The 20,527-nt window shown below is 34.6% G+C and overlaps 1 protein-coding gene across 1 annotated transcript in view; it reads left to right on the top strand.

The window, feature by feature from the left end:
* LRP1B (LDL receptor related protein 1B) overlaps positions 1 to 20,527 on the top strand; it is a 1,901,338-nt gene that overhangs the window by 1,091,177 nt on the left and 789,634 nt on the right. The window contains exon 11 of the mRNA XM_043576625.1: positions 1,997 to 2,233. Within this exon, the coding sequence (XP_043432560.1) occupies positions 1,997 to 2,233 (237 nt within the window). The remainder of the gene's footprint in view (positions 1 to 1,996; positions 2,234 to 20,527) is intronic.

Here is a 20,527-nt window from a genome sequence, read left to right as displayed (position 1 = left end):
TTTCAGTTCAGGTCATGATCTCATGGTTTGTGAGATAGAGCCCTGTGTCAGGCTCCACACTGAGAGTGGGGAGCCTGCTTAGGATTCTTTCTCTCCTCTCCTGTCTCTCTGCCCTTCTACCACTTGCACTTTTTTTCTCTCTCAAAATAAATAAACATTCAGAAAAATAAAAACGGTACTTTCTAAAATAGATACAGTGAGAGACGGTGAAGGCAATGAGGAAGATGGATGTTAATATTCTTTACCAGTAATTCCATTTCTAGAAATGTATACTTAGAGATCATCATAAAAATGTATAAAGTTCTAGGTTAAAAAAATGCTTATCTCAGTATTATTATAATAATGAAAAGATAAAACCAACCCTAGTGAACAGTTTGACAAATTATCGTATAGGATACAGTTCATACTCAAAGAATGTGAAGCTTAAATAATGGATCAACATGGAACATAATTTTGATGCTAATATTGAGTAATAAAAGCAGAATATAAAATTGTCCTCTTATATATAATTGTGCATTAGAAAAATTAATTAATTTTGAAATAGTCACATAAAGGAATATAATACAACAGTGGAAATAAATGAAAAATGACTACAACAACCATGGATGAATGTCACAAATATAGTAAAAATAAAGATAACTCAGAAGAATTCACACATGCAATTCAAACATGAAAAATCATGTTTGGAATCCATACCACGTATAGACTGAAACTTGCAAAAAAAAATCATGGTAAACAATATAATTAGGATATTGGACATCTCTGAGATGAAAGGGGAATAGGAAAAAAGGGGGAGGAATAGGTTTAGGGCACATGAATCCCTTCCAGTGTTCTGGAAATATTTTTAAGATGTGTGTGGGGTACATGCAATTTGTTTTATTTTTCTTTGTGATAAAATGTAATAAATATTTGTTTATATACATTTAATATTCAATAACACTAATTTTGAAAGAAAACAAGGGAAAGAATATATAAACTGATAATATAGTTTGTATTGAGAGTGTTGAGTTTGTGAGTAATACTCATTTTTTCTTTTTTCTCCAGATTTTCAATAGGTTATTTTACTTTGCTAACAAGTTGACTTATGGTGCTGTCATCCAATGAAACTGAATCATTTGTAACCTCAGTTTTATTTATAAAACTCAATATGTTTTCCCTTTTATATAAAAATATTTTCTTCAAATTATGTAGACTAAGTCAATTGCTCTAGCAATTGAAGAGCCTGGAATATATTTCCATATGAAAGTCTGTAGGAGTCAGTTCACTCTATAGTAAAAGCTACATTGAATTTGGCTTTTTTAACCTGGGGAATTCTTTTTGTTTGGGGTGTTTTTTTTGTTTTGTTTTTATAAGGTCTGCGTTGTACATCAGACTTACTGGAGGACAGCATCAACCTCTAACATTCTTATTAATATTTAAAAAAAAAAGTGACGTAACTGACATTTTATTACATTTCTTAAACAAATAAATCACTGGTTTAGGCATCTGTAATATATTCACATGCAAGTGTGTGATACTGTGTGAATCTATTTTTTTGCCTCTGACAGCCTTCCATGCAGACTCTGAGGAGGGGTGTTTTAAATATTGTAAAGTTTGTAGCATTGTCAGACATAATGAATGCTACAGTTTGTATCTACAGAATGTGCTAGATTGTAATGAATTGTAAAATTAAATGTGCCCGATGTTTTAATAAATGTCCATTTTACTGTTACCAGTTATCCAATGATCTGTCATGTTTTTGCTATACAGACAGTTACAGACAAAAGAATAATTAACTAAATATAACCCATTCACGGAAGTAATTTCGGTTTTAATTAAAGTAATGCAATTAGCTGGCCTTCTTGCATCGAGATACATTTGGCATATTTTAGAGTTTAATTTTTGGTATTGAATTTTAAAAAAGCTAATTGTGCCAGTTAATTAAACAGTGGCATTATGCAGTGTAAAGAAGATTAGGCAGCATCAGTTGTTTATGTTTGTAATCTTTCTTCTGCAGGACCGAAGAATGAGTTGTTCCTCTTTTATGGGAAAGGACGCCCAGGAATTGTTAGAGGAATGGACTTGAATACCAAGATAGCTGATGAATACATGATCCCCATAGAGAATCTGGTAAACCCTCGTGCTTTAGATTTCCATGCAGAAACCAATTATATCTACTTTGCTGACACCACCAGTTTCCTGATTGGCCGGCAGAAGATAGATGGCACTGAGCGAGAAACCATCCTGAAAGATGGTAAGTGACAATGTGTAATATTGACATCAAACTGCTCACAGATAAAGCACTGTGAAAGGATCAATCCAACGTACGTAGAACTTATTTTAACCAGAACCTAAGTTGCTGTTTATTTAAAAATATTTGTTAATGTAATTTTCTTCAATATCATTATTTCTACGTTTTTTCACGTACTAGTGTATTAAAACCATCATTATAAAATGGAACTTGGAATTGTCCAATCCATTTTAAACATTACAGGAATTAAACTAAATTATTTATTCACCTTTGTGGAAAAGGCAGATTTTCAGTTATATGTCTATAGTGCTCTATGGCAGAACATAAGATTTAGCAGGACATTAGAACTTGTGTAATATTTGATTCTTACAAGCATATTGGTCATGTCATTCAAAGTGCATTAAAGATATCAATGTCCCACTGTCATTGCATTTCTTGCATATTGTTTCTTACTTTATAAATCATTAAAATTGAGTTCTCTAGGGATGCCCTTGAAATATCTGTAGTCTCAGATAAACTTTGTACCTAGTTTTACTTATAGAAACTTTGCACCTAGTTTTACTACTTATATGCAACCATATACTTGCAAACATCTATGTATAAACTTTGTTAAAATGGTTTATTTTATAAATGTCATGGCTTGGAAATAACCAGTCAAGTAATTAAGTAGTGTAACTTTGGTATCAGTAGAAAATAACTTCAATAACCAAGCAAACCTTGGGGCGCCTGTGTGGTTCAGTTGCTTAACTGTCCACCTTTGGTTCAGGTTATATTTTCATGGTTCCTGAGTTCAAGCCCCGCATCAGGCTGGGGATTCTCTCTGTCTCCCATCTCCTACTTTCTCTCTCTCTCCCTCCCTCTCTCTCTCTCTTTCTCTTTCTTTCTCGCTCTCTCTCCAGATAAATAAACTGTATAAAAAAATGATCAAACTGGGGCGCCTGGGTGGCGCAGTCGGTTGAGTGTCTGACTTCAGCCAGGTCACGATCTCACAGTCCCGGAGTTCGAGCCCCGCGTCGGGCTCTGGGCTGATGGCTCAGAGCCTGGAGCCTCTTTCTGATTCTGTGTCTCCCTCTCTCTCTGCCCCTTCCCCGTTCATGCTCTGTCTCTCTCTGTCCCAAAAATAAATAAACGTTGAAAAAAAATTAAAAAAAAATGATCAAACCAAGTCTTTGACTACTAGTCACTTTTAAACATGTTCACTAATGATTTAGGGATCATGTTTCCTCACACATACAATCTACTTCTTAAATATTTTAAAAATCCTTGATTTAGAGAACCTTAAGTATATGCTTATTATATGAAGAACAAAGTACTAGCTATCTCGGGAGATAAAAAGAATTTTAAAAAGTGACCACTGCCTTCAAGGAGTTCATAATCTACCTTTGGATAGAATATAAACACATACAAATGTAAATACTTTGCAGCATTTAATAAGTTCAAAACTGGCCCAAAGAAATACATGATTCATGGAGAATATCCATGTGGTGGGAATCCACAGGGAGGAGGAGATGTCTTTATGTGATTATTCTTAGAGAACTTTCTGTGCAGGAGGTGGTGTTTGGGCTGGATCTTAAAGGAAGAACATCATAAGGGAGGGAAAGATATTTTGGAACCAAGAACTCCATTGAACCAAGAAAAAAAAATATGTACTCCAGAAAGAGGATGAGATGAACTTAAGTGGATCACTTAAGATTTTAGTCACAGGGAAGAGGGTCCGAGGAGAGGTGGAAAGTGGAAGGTGATGAAATAAAAGACATGGGATAAGAGGTGAAGGGGCTTGGATGAAATCCTGAAAGGCTAAGAGGCAGGCAATGCTTTTGAGCCAAAGAATCATGTGAATGAAAACATATGTTTTAGGATAATCAAACTGGAGGGTGGAGTGCAGAATGAATCAGAGAAGAAGGAGAGAAAATAAGAGCAGAGACACATTAAAATTATTTACAGCATGAGTGGTAATGAGTGGTGGTCTCTCCTGTCTTTTAGTGGAAACAGGGAAACATAAGGAGATTATTCATTTAACTCAGGTTCACTTTAAATCAAACCTTGAATGATAAAATGTACACTTTCCACGAGTGACAAATGAAGTATTAAAATGAAAAATCTCCCTGTTTTTTTTTTGTAGTTTACTGATTAAGGCAATATGAAGCCACCATAGCATTTTTAGAGTTGCTAATTAGAGTTAAGATTTTTATCTTAAATTGGACATGGCAGAGGCTGTCTGCCTACATTTCTTTGTAATGTGATTTCACATGATGGAGAATTGACAATTTTAGAAGGACAATAGACTTTCACATTCTGTGTCAGTAGATTCATTTGGATTGCTCTGATTTTGAACGAGAAATTTTCAAGGACTAAAATGTAACATAGAAGGGTCTTGGTTTCCTTTAAAAAAAAGTCAGTTCCTGTGCTGTGACTGAATGTTCCAGTTAATAATTCTAACTTTGATAACAATATCTTATCAGTGACATTGGTGCGTCTTTGCATTTCAGCACAGCAACAGAGATCAGCTCTAATAGCCACTTGACTACCAGACACATCTGTACATTGTTGTTTTGGCAGTATGAAGGTTATGAGAACATTTTGTAGATTTCACATCTGAAATATACTTAACATTTTGATATTGCTGTGCAAAGACTGTTTCATACTTTTTTCTTAATCTTGCTCCTCACCATTAAAGAGAACAATAATAGACATTATGATATAAGATTAAGATGTCAAAACAGAACTTACATTTGGCAAATGACAATTCATTCTTAGAATCGAAACAAAATAAATTCTATATGTATTCACTAATTTATCTAGACTATCCACCATCCAACCTGAAGACTAGAGGTAATGCTTGGTTTGACAAATTATTTTGTAAGCTTGGTAGAAATTCTGAATCTCAGATATATTTGTATAGTTTTCAGTACAAGGATATAAAGATTTTGCTGTTTGTAAATAAAACATCAATATCTTGAATATCTTTCATGGAAGCTCAGATCCTTTCTATAAAGAAATAAAAACAGCATTTCAGAAAATTCCCATCTCTATTTATTCTTTGATTTTTTTTTCTCTCAGAGGTTGATGGAAAACTTCCTAAATGTGGTGTATCCTATAGTCTGTAGAATCTTGTGGGCTGAAACTGTAGCTAAATAAAAGATAAAGGACGAGCACCTGGCTGGCTCAGTTGGTTAAGTCTCTGACTTCAGCTCAGGTCATGATCTCACAGTTCGTCGGTTCGAGCTCCACATCGGACTCTGTGCTATCAGCTCAGAGCCTGGATCCTGTTTTGGATTCTGTGTCTCCCTCTCTCTCTGCCCCTCCCCTGCTCATGATCTGTCTCTCAAAAATAAATAAACGTTTAAAAATATTTTTAAAAAACATAAAGGAAAATTGTCTCTTTGAGATACTTATATCTACCTCAATAAGTACTGAAAACATCTGTGAAATAAAGACATATTAATTATGTAATTAAAAATAGACTTCCATAAAGACAAATCTGTACCAATCTGTAAGTTTTTTTATTCTCCAGAATTCTTGCCATAATTTTGTAAAATTCATACTATTTACTTTAATTAATTATTTATTTATTCATCCAGTCAATAAACATCCAGCAAATGCCTTTGCTGGGCCAGGTGCCATTGTAAATGATGGGACTATTGCAGTAAACAGGACAAAGCTTTATATTTAGTTTGTATCTAAATAGTAGGAGGCAGATAATAAACACACACATAAATGAACAAGATAATAATAAGTGCCATAAAGAAATTAAAGTAGGACACTGTGGTAAAAGTAAAAAGAGATATCAACAGGAGGCAAATTTAGACTAAGTGGTTAGTGAATTTAATTACCTATTCTTGTTAGGTATAATTATTATACCATCTAAAAGAACAAGATGGATATTCTTTTTTTTTAATTTTTTTTTTCAACGTTTATTTATTTTTGGGACAGAGAGAGACAGAGCATGAACGGGGGAGGGGCAGAGAGAGAGGGAGACACAGAATCGGAAACAGGCTCCAGGCTCTGAGCCATCAGCCCAGAGCCCGACGCGGGGCTCGAACTCACGGACCGCAAGATCGTGACCTGGCTGAAGTCGGACGCTTAACCGACTGCGCCACCCAGGAGCCCCAGGATGGATATTCTTTATAAGATCAAATTCACTTTTATCTTCTTGGGTGTCTTGTCCAAGATCCATTTTTCATTGCAGGATGAATTATAATTCTCAGCAGAAAGGAAAAAAAAATAGAAAACTGATAGCTTACTATTAAATTTATTATTGTATGCATTCTGTTAATGCAGTACTTATTTCTAAACTGTATAAATTAATTCCACTGGGATATATATATCCAAATAGAAGACATGTTAAAACAATCTTTCATATCGTTCCATATCTTTAAAGTACTAAAAAAAAAAAAAACACTCAAAGCACTTTTCCTGAATTTGAAAGTTATTAATGCCTGCAGCTATAACAGAAAAACTGTAATTTCAAAAGCTCCCATAATTAAACTGGAGATTTGAGGTCACCAAGTTTGTCGTAATTTGTTACAATAGCCAAAGGAACTAAAAGAAAGCGTGTGCTCTTAACCACTTTATATATTGGGGGGGGGGTCTCTCTTTCTCTCCCCCCATATATATACATACATATATTCATATACATATATTCATATACATATATATACGTACATACATATATCATGGTGGGTTCTATTTGATTGAGATCTGGAGTAGGTACATGTTTCCACACTTCAGACTCTTCCTTTAACTGAAGGTATTTGCAAAAGCCTTTAAATTGGAGAATAAAGAATAACTTTGTACAGGATTGCAACATAGGATGTCTTTTCTGGTAATATGAAGAGAAGTGTAGCCAGGAGGAAAGAGGAGTCTGTCTATGCTGAACATATTCTCTAAATAACATGTTTGAAGATAATCTGTTGACTACCAAAGCATAGTACCTTATTTCTGTGTTTGCTTGTCCAGCATCTGAAGGATCTTCAGCTCAATTCTATCCCTGGCATCTCCATTCTCCCTCCATGTATTTTAGAATCCAACAGTTTTTCCAGTTTGTCAGTTTGAAATATATGGTATTATACCCGGGCATGAATTGTTATTCATCATTGTAAATCTTAAAATACTCACTACCAGCACCACCACTGCCAGCACCACCCCTCCCCTCCCCCCCCCTACTCCCCACACTTCCACACAAATGACGACCAACTTAAGACCCACTTCAGAACTCCAGAAACATTCCCAGGCCTCTCCTCTAACTGGTCCTAGGGCACCTACTTACAACAGATTACAGGATATAATCTGTTCCCAAAGGACATCAATCTTAGTGTAAGATTATCATTTTCTAGAGATCACCTTTTGTTCTTGGATGTCAATGAACTTCACCATTGAATAACGCTGTATGAATTTCTGGTATGTCCTAAAGGTCCATTGTGTGTGTGTGTGTGTGTGTGTGTGTGTGTGTGTGTGTGTGTGTGTGTATTTTATTTTTATTCCATGTACATAACATAGTATTATATTACTTTCAGGTATACATTTAGAGTGATTTAACATTCTCATATAATTCCCAGTGCTCATCAAGATAGGTGTACTCTTAATCTTCACCTATTTCACCCATCCTCCTATCTACCTCCCATTTGGTAACCTGTTGTTTTCTATAGTTAAGAGTCTGTTTCTTGGTTTGTCTCGACTTTTTCCTTTGTTCTTTTTTTTTGGTTTTTTTTGTGTTTTTTTTTTTTTTTGCTTTATTTCCTAAATTCCACATATGAGTGAAATCATAGGGTATTTATCTTTCTCTGACTGGTTTATTTCATGTACCATTATACTCTCTTGCTCTATCCATGTCATTGCAAATGCTACGATTTCATTCTTTTTTATGTGTGAATAATAGCCCATTGTGTGTGTGTGTGCGCGCGCACATGCATCCCATCTTATTCATCCATTCACCTATCAATGGACACTTAGACTGCTTTAATAATTTGTCTATTATAAATGCTGCAATAAACATAGGGGTGCATATATCCCTTCAAAATGTATTTTTTTTATTCTTTGGATAAATACAAGGAGCATGATTATTGGATCATAAGGTAGTCCTATTTTTTTTTTTTTTTGAGTAGCCTCCATGCTGTCTTCCACAGTGGCTGCACCAGTTTGCATTCCCACCAACAGTGCATAAGGGTTCCTTTTTCTCTACATCCTTGCCAATACTTGCTGTTTCTTGAGCTTTTGATTTTAGCCATTCTGACAAGAATGAGGTAATATCTCATTGTGGTTTTGATGTACTTTTTCCTCATGATGAGTAATGTTGAGCATCTTTTTTGTGTCTATTGGCCATCTGTATGTCTTCTTAGGAGAAGTGCTTGTTCATGTCTTCTGTCCATTTTTAATTGGATTATTTATTTGGGGGTGTTAAGCTATATAAACTCTTTACATATTTTGGATACTAACCCCTTATTGGATATGTCATTTGCAAATATCTTCTCCCATTCAGTAGGTTGCCTTTTAGTTTTGTTTGTTGTTACCATACTGTTTTGATTACTACAGCTTTGTAATATAACTTGAAGTCTGGAATTGTGATATGTCCTGTTTTGTTTTTCTTTTTCAAGGTTGTTTTGGCTATTTAAGTTCTTTTGTGATTCCATACACAGTTTAGAATTGTTTGTTCTAGGTCGGTTGATATTTTGGTAGAGAGTACATGAATCTGTAGACTTCTTTGGATAGTATAAACATTTTAACAATATTTGTTCTTCTAATCCATGAGCATGGAATATCTTTCCATTTGTGTTATCTTGAATTTCTTTCATCAGTGTTTTATGGTTTTCAGAGTATAGGTCTTTCACCTTTTTGATTAAGTTTATTCCTAGTTTTTTTTTTTTTTGGTGCAATTGTAAATGGGATTGTGTTCTTAATTTCTCTTTCTGCTGCTTCATTATTAGTGTATAGAAATGCAATAGATTTCTCTATATTCATTTTTTATCCTGCAACCTTACTGAATTTATTTATCAGTTTTAATAGTTTTTTGGTGGAATCTTCAGTTTTCTATGTATAGTATCATGCCATCTGCAAATAGTGAGTTTTACTTCTTTGTTACCAATTTGGATCCCTTTTATTTTGTTTTGTTGTCTGAGTGCTGTGACTACGACTTCACTACTATGTTGGATAAAAGTAGCAAGAGTGAATATCTTTGTCTTGTTCCTGATATAAGGGAAAAGGTTACCATTTGTTTTTGAATGTCAGTGAACTTCAGCATTGTATAACTCTCTAGGAATTTCTCGTGTGTCTAACGAACTAATTTTATGGTGATGAAACTAACATATTGAGATATCAGTAATGAATTTTGTTAGAAAGTTCCCATGTACTTTAAGCAGTGATTGCCTTAGAAAACATTTTAAAATTAAAAACAACCTTTTACTCTCTGCTCTTAGATTCCAGGTGCATATCAGTCTCATTTTTCTGACATTGACTCTGAACTTTCTCATAAGGGAATGCTCAAAGATTCTGAGAGATATAGACTCTGACCAACCATTAAAGAAAATAATGGACACATTTGTCAGTCATCAGACATTTCCTAATTAAAACTGTTAAGAAGAGATTTGTGAGCATTTGCAATTCCTGAGATTCTAATAGATATTGCCCCACTGAGTAGCAAGGTTATAGCCTGTTAGCATGTACTAACTCCCATTGTCTGTCAATAAGATGTTTTTGTTTCCAGAATTCAGTGGAGATTTGAGTCTGAAAATATGGGCTCAGTTTCATAGTTAATTTGCAGACATATATTTCTCATATTTTTTTATGTTTCTCATGGAGTATATGAGATATTTGGGGGAAAAAAACACCTCTAAGCGAATATATATGTCTTCTGTGAAAAGTTGACATGAATAGGAGTAGCTTGAAATCTGGATTCCAAAGTACGTTGTCATTAAAAAAATGTAATTGGCCATGTGGCTAATGAATTTTGGTGAACATAAAGATATCTTTCCCCTTATTTATTTCCACACAACATAGGCATATATACCTAGGCATAAGCATGGACAAATGTGTGCTACTTGTGCTGCAAAGGCATGCATACAATGAACTACAAATACATGCATATACATAATAGCTGAGATAGCTCTAGAACTTCTATAAAGACATGTCGTATCCTGTAAATTCTAAATTGCTGGTAAGATCAAAAGAGAGAATGTGAAAATACTTGGTAATCTCCAAAATATATTAGAGTATTATTACAAATATAACCATTATATCAATAGATATTCTGATCAGTATAATTTTTTGCACATTTTAACTAAATTTCCAGTTTTCATGATAAATTAAAATAAAGAAATGCGTTCTACCCAGTTTCTTAATTATTCTTAGCATTATGTGATTTTTATTTGTTACTTAAGAAATCTCTTGGGGATTCTTTATTAACCTAGGGCTACTATTGTGAACATTGACTATAATTGTAATGTTGCTTAGGTTAATACAGATTTCTGAGTAAAACACAAGTTTGACAAATCATACTTGGTTGACATGACTTTAAGGTCATAGACTAGGAAATGCTAGCTCAAATTGTGGGGAAAGATAATATCCATGATGCAAGCTGAACAAGTTCCCATTACACTCTCCATTTTGAGGGGATTTTAGGGGAATGGTAATAGCCATTGTCTGTATAACCAATACATCAAAAATGTGGCTCTGACCTATCTAAAGCATAACTTTATTTTTGTCTCCCATTTGGTCTTGAAAATTTATTTTGTAGCGTAAGTCTCTTATTGGCAGAACTTTCCACAGCAAAACTTGAAAACTTGTGTTGTCTTCTGGCTAGAAGCCTGGAAAAGGAAAGGAGGACATATTTGGTTCCTTATCTTTCTCTGCCATGCATTTATTTTCCCTGCTACCCATCCCAACTTGCTGGTCAACTACCAGTGCTGACTCATGGCTTAGCATTGGTGGGAACTGGTGAAAGGGGTACAGTGATACAGAGATAGCAAGGGTCTTATTTGAATTAATCCCTTTGTAAACTGACCTCTCTATGAGCATGACAAGTCTTTAAAATTTACTCTCTTGAGGAGTTTAGGTATGTGTGTCTGTATGTTTGTGTGTGTGCATGTGCAAGATTTTGGGGAGTTTTCTGTAGATCTAATTTAATTTCCCCTGGACAAAGTGTATGAGATTTTATGCTTGTGACTTTGCATTCTGAATATCCAGTTCATATCCATTTTGTTACTGTTTGAGTCCTTGTACCCAGCTGAGCTATGTTGTACTGGACAGAAGACATTCCTATGCCAACATTCTCTCCTGTGTGGTCTACACAATAATCTGAAAAACTTCTGCCCTGGTAAACTCTGGGAATACAGATATAGTGCAAATCAACCACCACTTAGCTTTTTAAGATATAAGACTTTCTCAGGCATGAGTTATGTGCATTTGGGAAAACTGACAATTGAGAACTCAATTCAAAGATCTCTCAGGGGTGCCTGCATGGCTCAGTTGGTTGAGTGTATGACTATTGATTTTGGTTCAGGTCATGTTCTCCTATTTCATGAGATCAAGCCCCAAATCGGGCTCCACACTAGGTATGGAGCCTGCTTGGGATTCTCCCTCTCCCTCTCTGTCTCTGCCTGCCCCCTCACCCCCCGCTCTTCTCATTCTCATTCTCTCTCTCTCTCTCTCAATAAATAAATACATAAATAAATAAATAAATGAATAAATAAATAAACATTAAAAAAAAAAGTCACATGGAAGCTTCATCACTAGAGTTGAGGTGAAGGGCATTCCTTCAATCTCTCTTTCCTATAGCCTTGGGAGATTGAAGGTCAAGGACTAGAGAATTACAGAAAAGCAGCCTCTCCAAAGTTCTCTTCCCTTTACATTGTCTTCCCTTTACATCATTGATCCTGTTGAGGTACCCAAGAGCTGTGGAAACAGTTCTGATATAGTTCTTTGTAAAATATGAGAACTATTTTTTTCTCACACTTGCTTTGATTTTTTTCATTATTTTGGCTCATATTCCAAGCTTTAATTTTAACATCCCATTACAAATGTCACAGTGAGTTACTATTGCTCCTAATTTTGCAACCAAATTGCCGATGTTCTAATAGTCATTAGGCAGTTGTCCAAATGACACCTGGGAAATAAAAAACAATAGTAAGACTGTTTTGAAACTTCATTTAAACATACAGGTGATAACAAATAATATTTTCACTCACCTTTATGCTCCTAGTTCTTTTTTTCATTATTTTATTTTAATATCACTTTTGTTCTTTTTATTTGAAACACTTTAAGCATTTTGCAAGGCTTAGAATCATGTCTTTTCAAATTAAAAAAGTGTTTAAAAATAAGAATAAAAGCTCTTGAGAGGTTCCAAGACAACACTATCCCTAGACAAGAGGTACAAGAGCACCTCTTCACCTCTCATCATTTTTCTCCAATTGTAACAACTCAAATGGCACTTTTGCCTATCATTTATATTTTTAAGTGTAAGGAGTACTAGGTGTGGCATGGTTTCTAAAATGTTATATTTCTGGCCATTGAACAGTATCATCTGAGTTAATTTCCTCTCCAAATTCTCCAGAATCACAAAATACATAGACATTAAGATTATTTCCAGTCATAGACAGCAATGGCTCTCAAGATAAATGAAAACATTTCTTATTTGCTGTGTATCGCAAGTCATAAAACTGTTGCTATTAAATAATTTCCATTGCATATACTATTTTACGTTATGCCAAAGAGAAAATTATGTCACTTTTGGATACCACAGTCATGATTTGTGACGTGAACAAAACTAGAGTACCTAGCCATGAGTATGTATATTCTATACCCTCTTTACCACTGATTAGTTTGATGATGAGCATTACCAGATATATTTAAATATATTTAGAGTCAAAAATATTAGATTAAATGTGGCTCACATTAGTTATTTGGTATCATATAGACAAAAATCTTTAGGTAATGGATCTTTTTCTCTTTCTTTTTTTCCTAACAAAAATGGTTGAATTAAATGATATTCTTTTGTTCTATCTAAAAATGGCTACAAATTTTATTCTGAACCTCTGTATTTTTCTTCTGATAAACTCTAGCCATTTTTATAACTTTATTTTTAAAAATCATCTTTATTGCATCATAATTTGCATATAGTAAAATTCACCTTTTTAAATATTTTTTTTAATGTTTAGTTATATTTGAGAGAGAGAGAGAGAGACAGACAGACAGACAGACAGACAGACAGTGTGTGAATGGGGAAGGGGCCGAGAGAAGGAGACACAGAATCTGAAACAGGCTTCAGGCTCTGAGCCATCAGCATAGATACTGACACAGGACTTGAACTCATGAGCCATGAGATCATGACCTAGGTCGAAGGCAAGATGCTTAACTGATTGAGACACCCAGACGCCCCAAAATTCAACTTTTTTTTAAGGGAATAGTTCAATGTATCCAGATGAATAATCATCACCACAATCAAATTAGAATATTTCCATCTCCCCACAATGTTCCCTCACATTCTTAAAAACTAATAGTTTAATTTCTATTCTGCTCTGGTTTTTTTTTCTGTAGTTTTATCTTTTCTGAAATGTCAGAAAAAAACGTTCATATAGTTAATAGCTATTGAGTTTGGCTTTCATCTCTTAGATAATGCTTTTGAGATTTCTCCATGTTGTTGCATATATCTATTAAATTTTTTGTTAGGTTATATTACGCTGTATGGATGTACCCCAAACTTTTTATGTGTTTACCAGTTGATGTTCATTTGGGTTGTTTCAAGTTTAGTCAGTTATGAAGAAAGCTATTATAAACACTTGTGTATAGTACACTGTGTAGACATGTGTTTTTGTTTATACAAGTGGATTGCCTGGTAATATGATAAGATCTTGTATAACTTTATAAGAAACTACTAAACTGTAAACTGTTCAGTCTGTCCAAACTATTTTTCACTGTGGCTGGGTAATTTTGCTTTCCCAAAATCAAGTGTGAGAGTTACAGTTTTTCTGCCTTTTGACCAATGCACAGTATTATCAGTCTTTTCATTTGAGCCATTGAGGTAGATATTGATAACTCATAGTTTTATTTTGAAGGTTTACACATCAAGGTTATCTTTGGGTTGGATTCTATTGATAGCTGTACCTCTTCTGTTGGTCATTTTATCTCAGTGAGTTAGGTGTATGGATTTTGTTCTTATTATAGTTACCTTTGGTAAACCACAGCTTTCATATCTCTCCAGTGATGGGTTGATGCTACCTTGTGCTTTATATGGAGATTTGAGTATGCCTGCTCATTCCTCAGATTTTAATACTCCATTCTCAGCTGCCTTAATGCCTTTGTCTACACTCTCACCTTTCCCTCAGTGAGATTATTGTGATATGTTACTAAGTGAGAAACTCCTGGGGCGTGGAAGAGGGGTTCTCCATTTTCTTGGTTCAGTTTTGGTCTTAGGTATCTGGGGTTTTGAGGCAAGTCTTCCTGGTGCCTCTTCTCCCTTAGCAGCCAGTGTCCACCATGTGCTGTGGGAATGCTTGGCCTGGAGATGATGTTCTGCTACAGCCCCAGAGTGGCAAACACCTGTGTTGTTTGTTTGTCTGGGTTTTGTTTGTTTACTTGGTGGTTGTTTTGTTTTGTTTTTGTATCTAGGAGGAAACAGCTTTGCTTCCAGGGCAAACAGCTTTGTTTCTCCTGTTCCATCAACATCAGTGTACCTGTGCTTTGGACCTGTGGCAGTAGAGATTCTTACCTTTCTCCAAGACTAGTGTTGCTTGTTATGAGTAGCAAAGTTATGGTAGGACCAAAGGTGTTATGACTCCTCCTTCAGGTTCCCTGTGGCTTTGGCTTCTACCCCTCCCTCAAGGGCAGCTAATCTTTTTTTTTTTTTTTAACGTTTATTTATTTTTGAGACAGAGAGAGACAGAGCATGAACGGGGGAGGGTCAGAGAGAGGGAGACACAGAATCTAAAACAGGCTCCAGGCTCTGAGCTGTCAGCGCAGAGCCCAACGCGGGGCTCGAACTCACAGACCGCGAGATCATGACCTGAGCGGAAGTCGGCCACTTAACTGACTGAGCCACCCAGGTGCCCCAAGGGCAGCTAATCTTGATAACTCACTTTACGTTTGAGGAAGGAAAGCTTTCCTTCCCCCTTTCTAGTGGCAGGTGGTTTTTGTTTCTATACACCCTTCACAGTCAGTGGAACTTTTGTCCTGCTTCTAGGAGTGGGAAAGTCTCTCTCCCCATCCCCAGTGATTTAAGGAATTTCTTTGTATGAGAGAAAAATCTAGGGAATAGAGTGGGTTTCATATATGCGAGACACATAAGGATTTCTCTCAGGTTTCCTGCTACGCCTTCAATATTTTTCATGAATTCAGTGAAAGAAATTTCTTGTGCTAGTTTCCCAGGGATTCTAAATTTTCCCTTTAAACCAAACTTAGTTTTAACAATTCTTTACCATTTTGGCTTTCTTAAAATTCTATTTTTATGGCACTTTGCTTTTCCTCCTATGCTTTGCCAATGGTATGACACTTCATTGGTCTCATTTTTTCCTGAAAGAGGCCTATCACTCTTTGGATTTTTCATCTTGTTGCCTTGGGATCTCAGCTTTTATTTGGACCCAAGGAAAGTTATGATCTTGTAGATTATTGGACTTTCACTTATTGTTGTGTTTTAATATTCTTTTGTAGCTTTCTTCATCCTAAACAAAGCCCAATTCTACATGTCTATAATTCATAAATGCAAATGGGAATTTTAAGAGCAAGCTTGAAATATTTTTAAAAACTGCTTTGTCTCTCTTTACCTTAGCATTAGAAGTAATTCTTAAAAATACTGACTACTACTTATGAATACATGTGAATGCCTTGTGATATTTTTAAACATTCACAGTTTACACACACACAAAAATTCACTTGATGCAAAAAGATTTGTGTTTCAACTTTCAGTAAGCTCATTTTGTATTTCTTTTTAACCATAAAAATATATATATACTAACAGTATTGATGGGAGTTTACACTTTGCAAAAAGGAAAAAATAGCTTAAAACATTATTTTATCAGGAAAAAAATATGTTGGGGTGCCTGGGTGGCTCTTTCAGCTAAGTAACCAACTCTTGATTTTGACTAAGGTCATGATCTCATGGTTGTAGGATCCATCCCCGCATCAGGCTCTGCTTGGGATTCTCTCTCTGCCTTACCCCCCACTTGTGTGTGTGTGCGTACGTGCTCTCTTTCTCTCAAAGTAAATAATTAAACTTAAAAATCTTTTATTAAAAAGATGGTACAGGATGATATGATTAAAGGCTATCTGAAAATCTGATTCTTATTTATTGCCCAGATTTCCATTCATTTATCTACATTAAACATTATTTAAGTACCAAAGATCTGCTAGATAAAAGGCAAGGTATTCATCTAGAATTATGATTGCCATTCTCAAAGAATTTGCATTCTAGTTGAATGCATCTGTCATATTACAAATGAGTCAAAGGAGCAAGCAGACAATTAAGCCAGACATTGCTCTCTATATTCATAAAAAGCAATGGAAAATACTAACGAAAGAAATTGATAACAGCACTGAAAAATTGAAAGGTATTCATGAGTGATTAGAAATAATGAGAAATTTCTAGCCAGAATGCAGATTGGACTATATTGACCAGAGAGCAAGAAACCATAGCCTAAAACATCACAGGTATAAACTTCAAATATAAGAGTTGAAAAGGAGAACGCTATGGTCTTAAAAACCAAAAGAGATGAAAAAAGCCTTAAGGCAATGTTTAAAGCAGTTTAGTAATTACGTGAATTAAAAACAGTGGTTCCAGATCAATCCATCGCCCCTGGCATTAATTATACCCCTAAAAAGCACACACAAAGAAGGGTTGGGATGTGTCTACTCATTTATGGGGGAAAAAAAAGGTAGAGTTCTACCTCCAAAGCATACGAAAATAAAGCTTAAAGAGCACAAAAATTTTAAAATTTAGGAAAAAAAATATTTTATGGTTTTGGGGTATGGAACATTTTTTAAGACACAAAACCCAGAAACTATTAAATAAATGTAATATATTTATAAATATATATATAATATTTAAATTTATTTATTAAATCATATGTATAAGCTTATAAATCAAGCTTATGTATATGTATAAGCTATATAAATCAATATATATAAGCTTATGTATAAGCTTATATATATTAAATAATATATAAATAGAAGCTGTGTAAAAATATTTTATTTTTTATGACAAGGGACATGATAAGCAAGTGAATGCAGAAAATAAACTAAGCAAAAGTCTTTAGAGCATATATATCAGAATAAAGTGATTATTTTACTGAATAAAGACAATGTCAGAAAAAAAATTAGTCAAGGTAATTCACAAAAGAATACAAATTTCCTAATTAGGCACATAGAGAGATGCTCAACATTATACTAATCATGAAAATCTAAATTAGCACAATAATATATGACTTTTCCACTTGTATAAGAATAAAAATTAAAAGACTGATAATAGGTAATATTAATGACATAATAAGAAAATAAAATACTTTCTACACTATTGGGTAAAATGTAAATTGTTACAGTGACTTTGAAGCATTATTTGGTAATATCTATTCAAATTAAATTACTTGTAATATTAAGCCCAACAATCCCATGTTCAGTTATTTATCCAAGTAATGTGTACACATGTTTAAAAATGTACATTACCTGTAATAACAATAAAATTGGAAATAACATAGATGTTCATCAAAAGAGGTATGATGTATTTTTGCTATGAATGATAGTAAGTAGTGGTTAAAATGCATGAAGTAGAAATATATCCTTAAATGAACAAACGCTAAGATAAACTGATAAGTAAACAAAGTGAGTTGAAAATATTTTTTCTGCAGGCAGACTGATCCTATTTATGTGAATATATTAATTTTTTAAGAAAGATGAGAAAACTTTATAGTGACTATCTTTAGAGAGGGCCATGTGAATTATTTTGCTCACATATGACTGTACTTATAAAGTATGTACAACATGAAATGCATTGATATCTTCCCTTTTTTGGCAAAATAATTTAATGTTTAAAAAGGTAAATGTTACATGGGGTGCCAGGAGAGGGAGTACTCAGCATTGGACGGATTGATTAAGCATTGGACTCTTGATTTCAGCTCAGGTCATGATCTCAAGGTTCCTGGATTTTGCCGCTGCGTTGGACTCTGCACTGGCAGTGTGGAGTCTGCTTGGATATTTTCTCTCTCTCTCTCTCTCTCTCTCTCTCTCTCTCTCTCTCTCTTCTCTCTGTCCATCCCCCAATCCCTCTTTCAAAATGAATAAAGTTACAAAAATAGTAAACATTACATTTGACACACAAACCCTAATTTTAATTTTTTAATATTTAAAATGTTGATTTTATATATGACAGAGAAAGAGAACAAGGGGTATAGTGCTGACAGAGGGGGAGAGATCTGGAGGGGCTTGAACTGGCAAACTGTGAGATTATAAGGTGAGCCAAAGTCAGAGACCTAACCAACTAAGCTATTGAGGTATCCCCAAAAGGTCATTTTATTTTTTTTAAATTTTTTTAACGTTTATTTATTTTTGAGACAGAGACAGAGTATGAATGGGGGGAGGGTCAGAGAGAGAGGGAGACACAGAATCGAAAGCAGGCTCCAGGCTCTGAGCTGTCAGCACAGAGCCTAACACGGGCTCCATCTCGTGAACCACAAGATCATGACCTGAACCGAAGTCGGACACTTAACCGATAGAGCCACCCAGGCACCCCCAAAAGGTCATTTTAAAAACTGTTCTGGGGCACCTGAGTGGCTTGGTTGGTTAAACATCCACCTAACTCTTGGTTTCGACTCAGGTCATGATTTCAGGGTTTCATGAATTGCAGCCCCATCGGGCTGTGTGCTGGTAGCGCGGAGCCTACTTAGATTTCTCGCTCTGTTTGCCCCTTCCTCGCTCATGCTGTCTCAGTCTGTCTCAAAATAAATAAGTAAACCTAGAAATTTAAAAACCGTGTTCTGAATGTGTCTCACTGTCTGAGACATCTGTAAGTGTCCACTATTTCCATAAAAAACAGGCATAGTTTCTTCTTGTGCAAAAAGGCAATGCACATTCCTGCTTCTTGGCAGAGAGGAGTTTTCATACCCATTGTCTCCCTACAGGGAGTCTCGGACAGTCTGTCTGAGATAGATGTTTCACTCTCTCTTCTTGCCTGACAGAAGCCCAGTACTGAAATGCCCAGCATGTGACAGAGAATGCCTGAATATGGTGTTACTGCAATACACCCTGCCTTCATTGCTGTCCCCACAACGCCATCTAGGTCTCCTGATGGCACTAGACCAAATTTTTCTATTTTAAAAGAAAGCAAATATCACAAAATAAATAGAGTTATGGGTGATTGGATTTAAAACAAGAGGAGTTTCAATACAACTAGTGAAATAATGATTACTTTTGTTCACATTAATGTAAGTTAGTCTCTTCAAACATGGATAAAAACAAACAAAAACAGCCCTAACTGTTCATCTTACCTCTTAGTGGATGTTGTTCTAGTTTAGTTTGCTCTTTGCCTACTAAGTAATTCCTCCAAATTTCATACCATTGAATTTTTTCCTTTTATATTACATGAGGGATTTTTTTTTCTAACCAAATGTATGTTTTATTGTTGTCTAGTTGTGCTATAAACTTTTCTTCTTATACCTCCATAAACATCCATCTACTTCAGTTATGACTTAATCAGTTATTTAAAAAATAGTTTCAGGACTAATTTCTTTACCTAAACATATTGTTTTTGCAAGTCCTATATAGTATTTCACATTGAGACTACTTCAAGGATTATACAGTTAAAATGAAAATTTATCTCATAATTACCTTTTAAAAAGTTTCAAGGTAGAATACTGACTCATACATTTAAAGTAGTAAGTAGAGAATTAAAATGATCGAAATTCTCAATTTCAGATAGCAAAGTAGTGGTCTTCAATTCTGAAATTTGCCAAATATTTTATCATTTTTATTTCTTTGAATATATATATATATATATATATATATATATACACATATATATGTATATATACATACATATACATATATATGCCATTATATATAGCCCCCCATGTTAATGATTATTTTGACAAATTTTGTAGTTTCAGTACTTAAAATAATATTTTAAACCAATTTAAATGTGATCTGATTGTGAAAATATTTATTGTATTATAATAGTAGCATTTACTTAAACTCCTAATATGTACCAGACATTTCATTATAAATTATTCTGGATCCTTTTAATATGAAATTTATTTTCAAACTGGTTTCCATGCAACACCTAGTATTGATCCCAACAGGTGCCCTCCTCAATGCCCATCACCCACT

The sequence above is a fragment of the Prionailurus bengalensis genome, chromosome C1 (assembly GCF_016509475.1).
Source record: "Prionailurus bengalensis isolate Pbe53 chromosome C1, Fcat_Pben_1.1_paternal_pri, whole genome shotgun sequence".
In the NCBI taxonomy this organism is placed as follows: Eukaryota; Metazoa; Chordata; class Mammalia; order Carnivora; family Felidae; genus Prionailurus; species Prionailurus bengalensis.
Note: the sequence above shows the minus strand (reverse complement) of the source record. Positions and strands in the feature narration are given on the sequence as shown.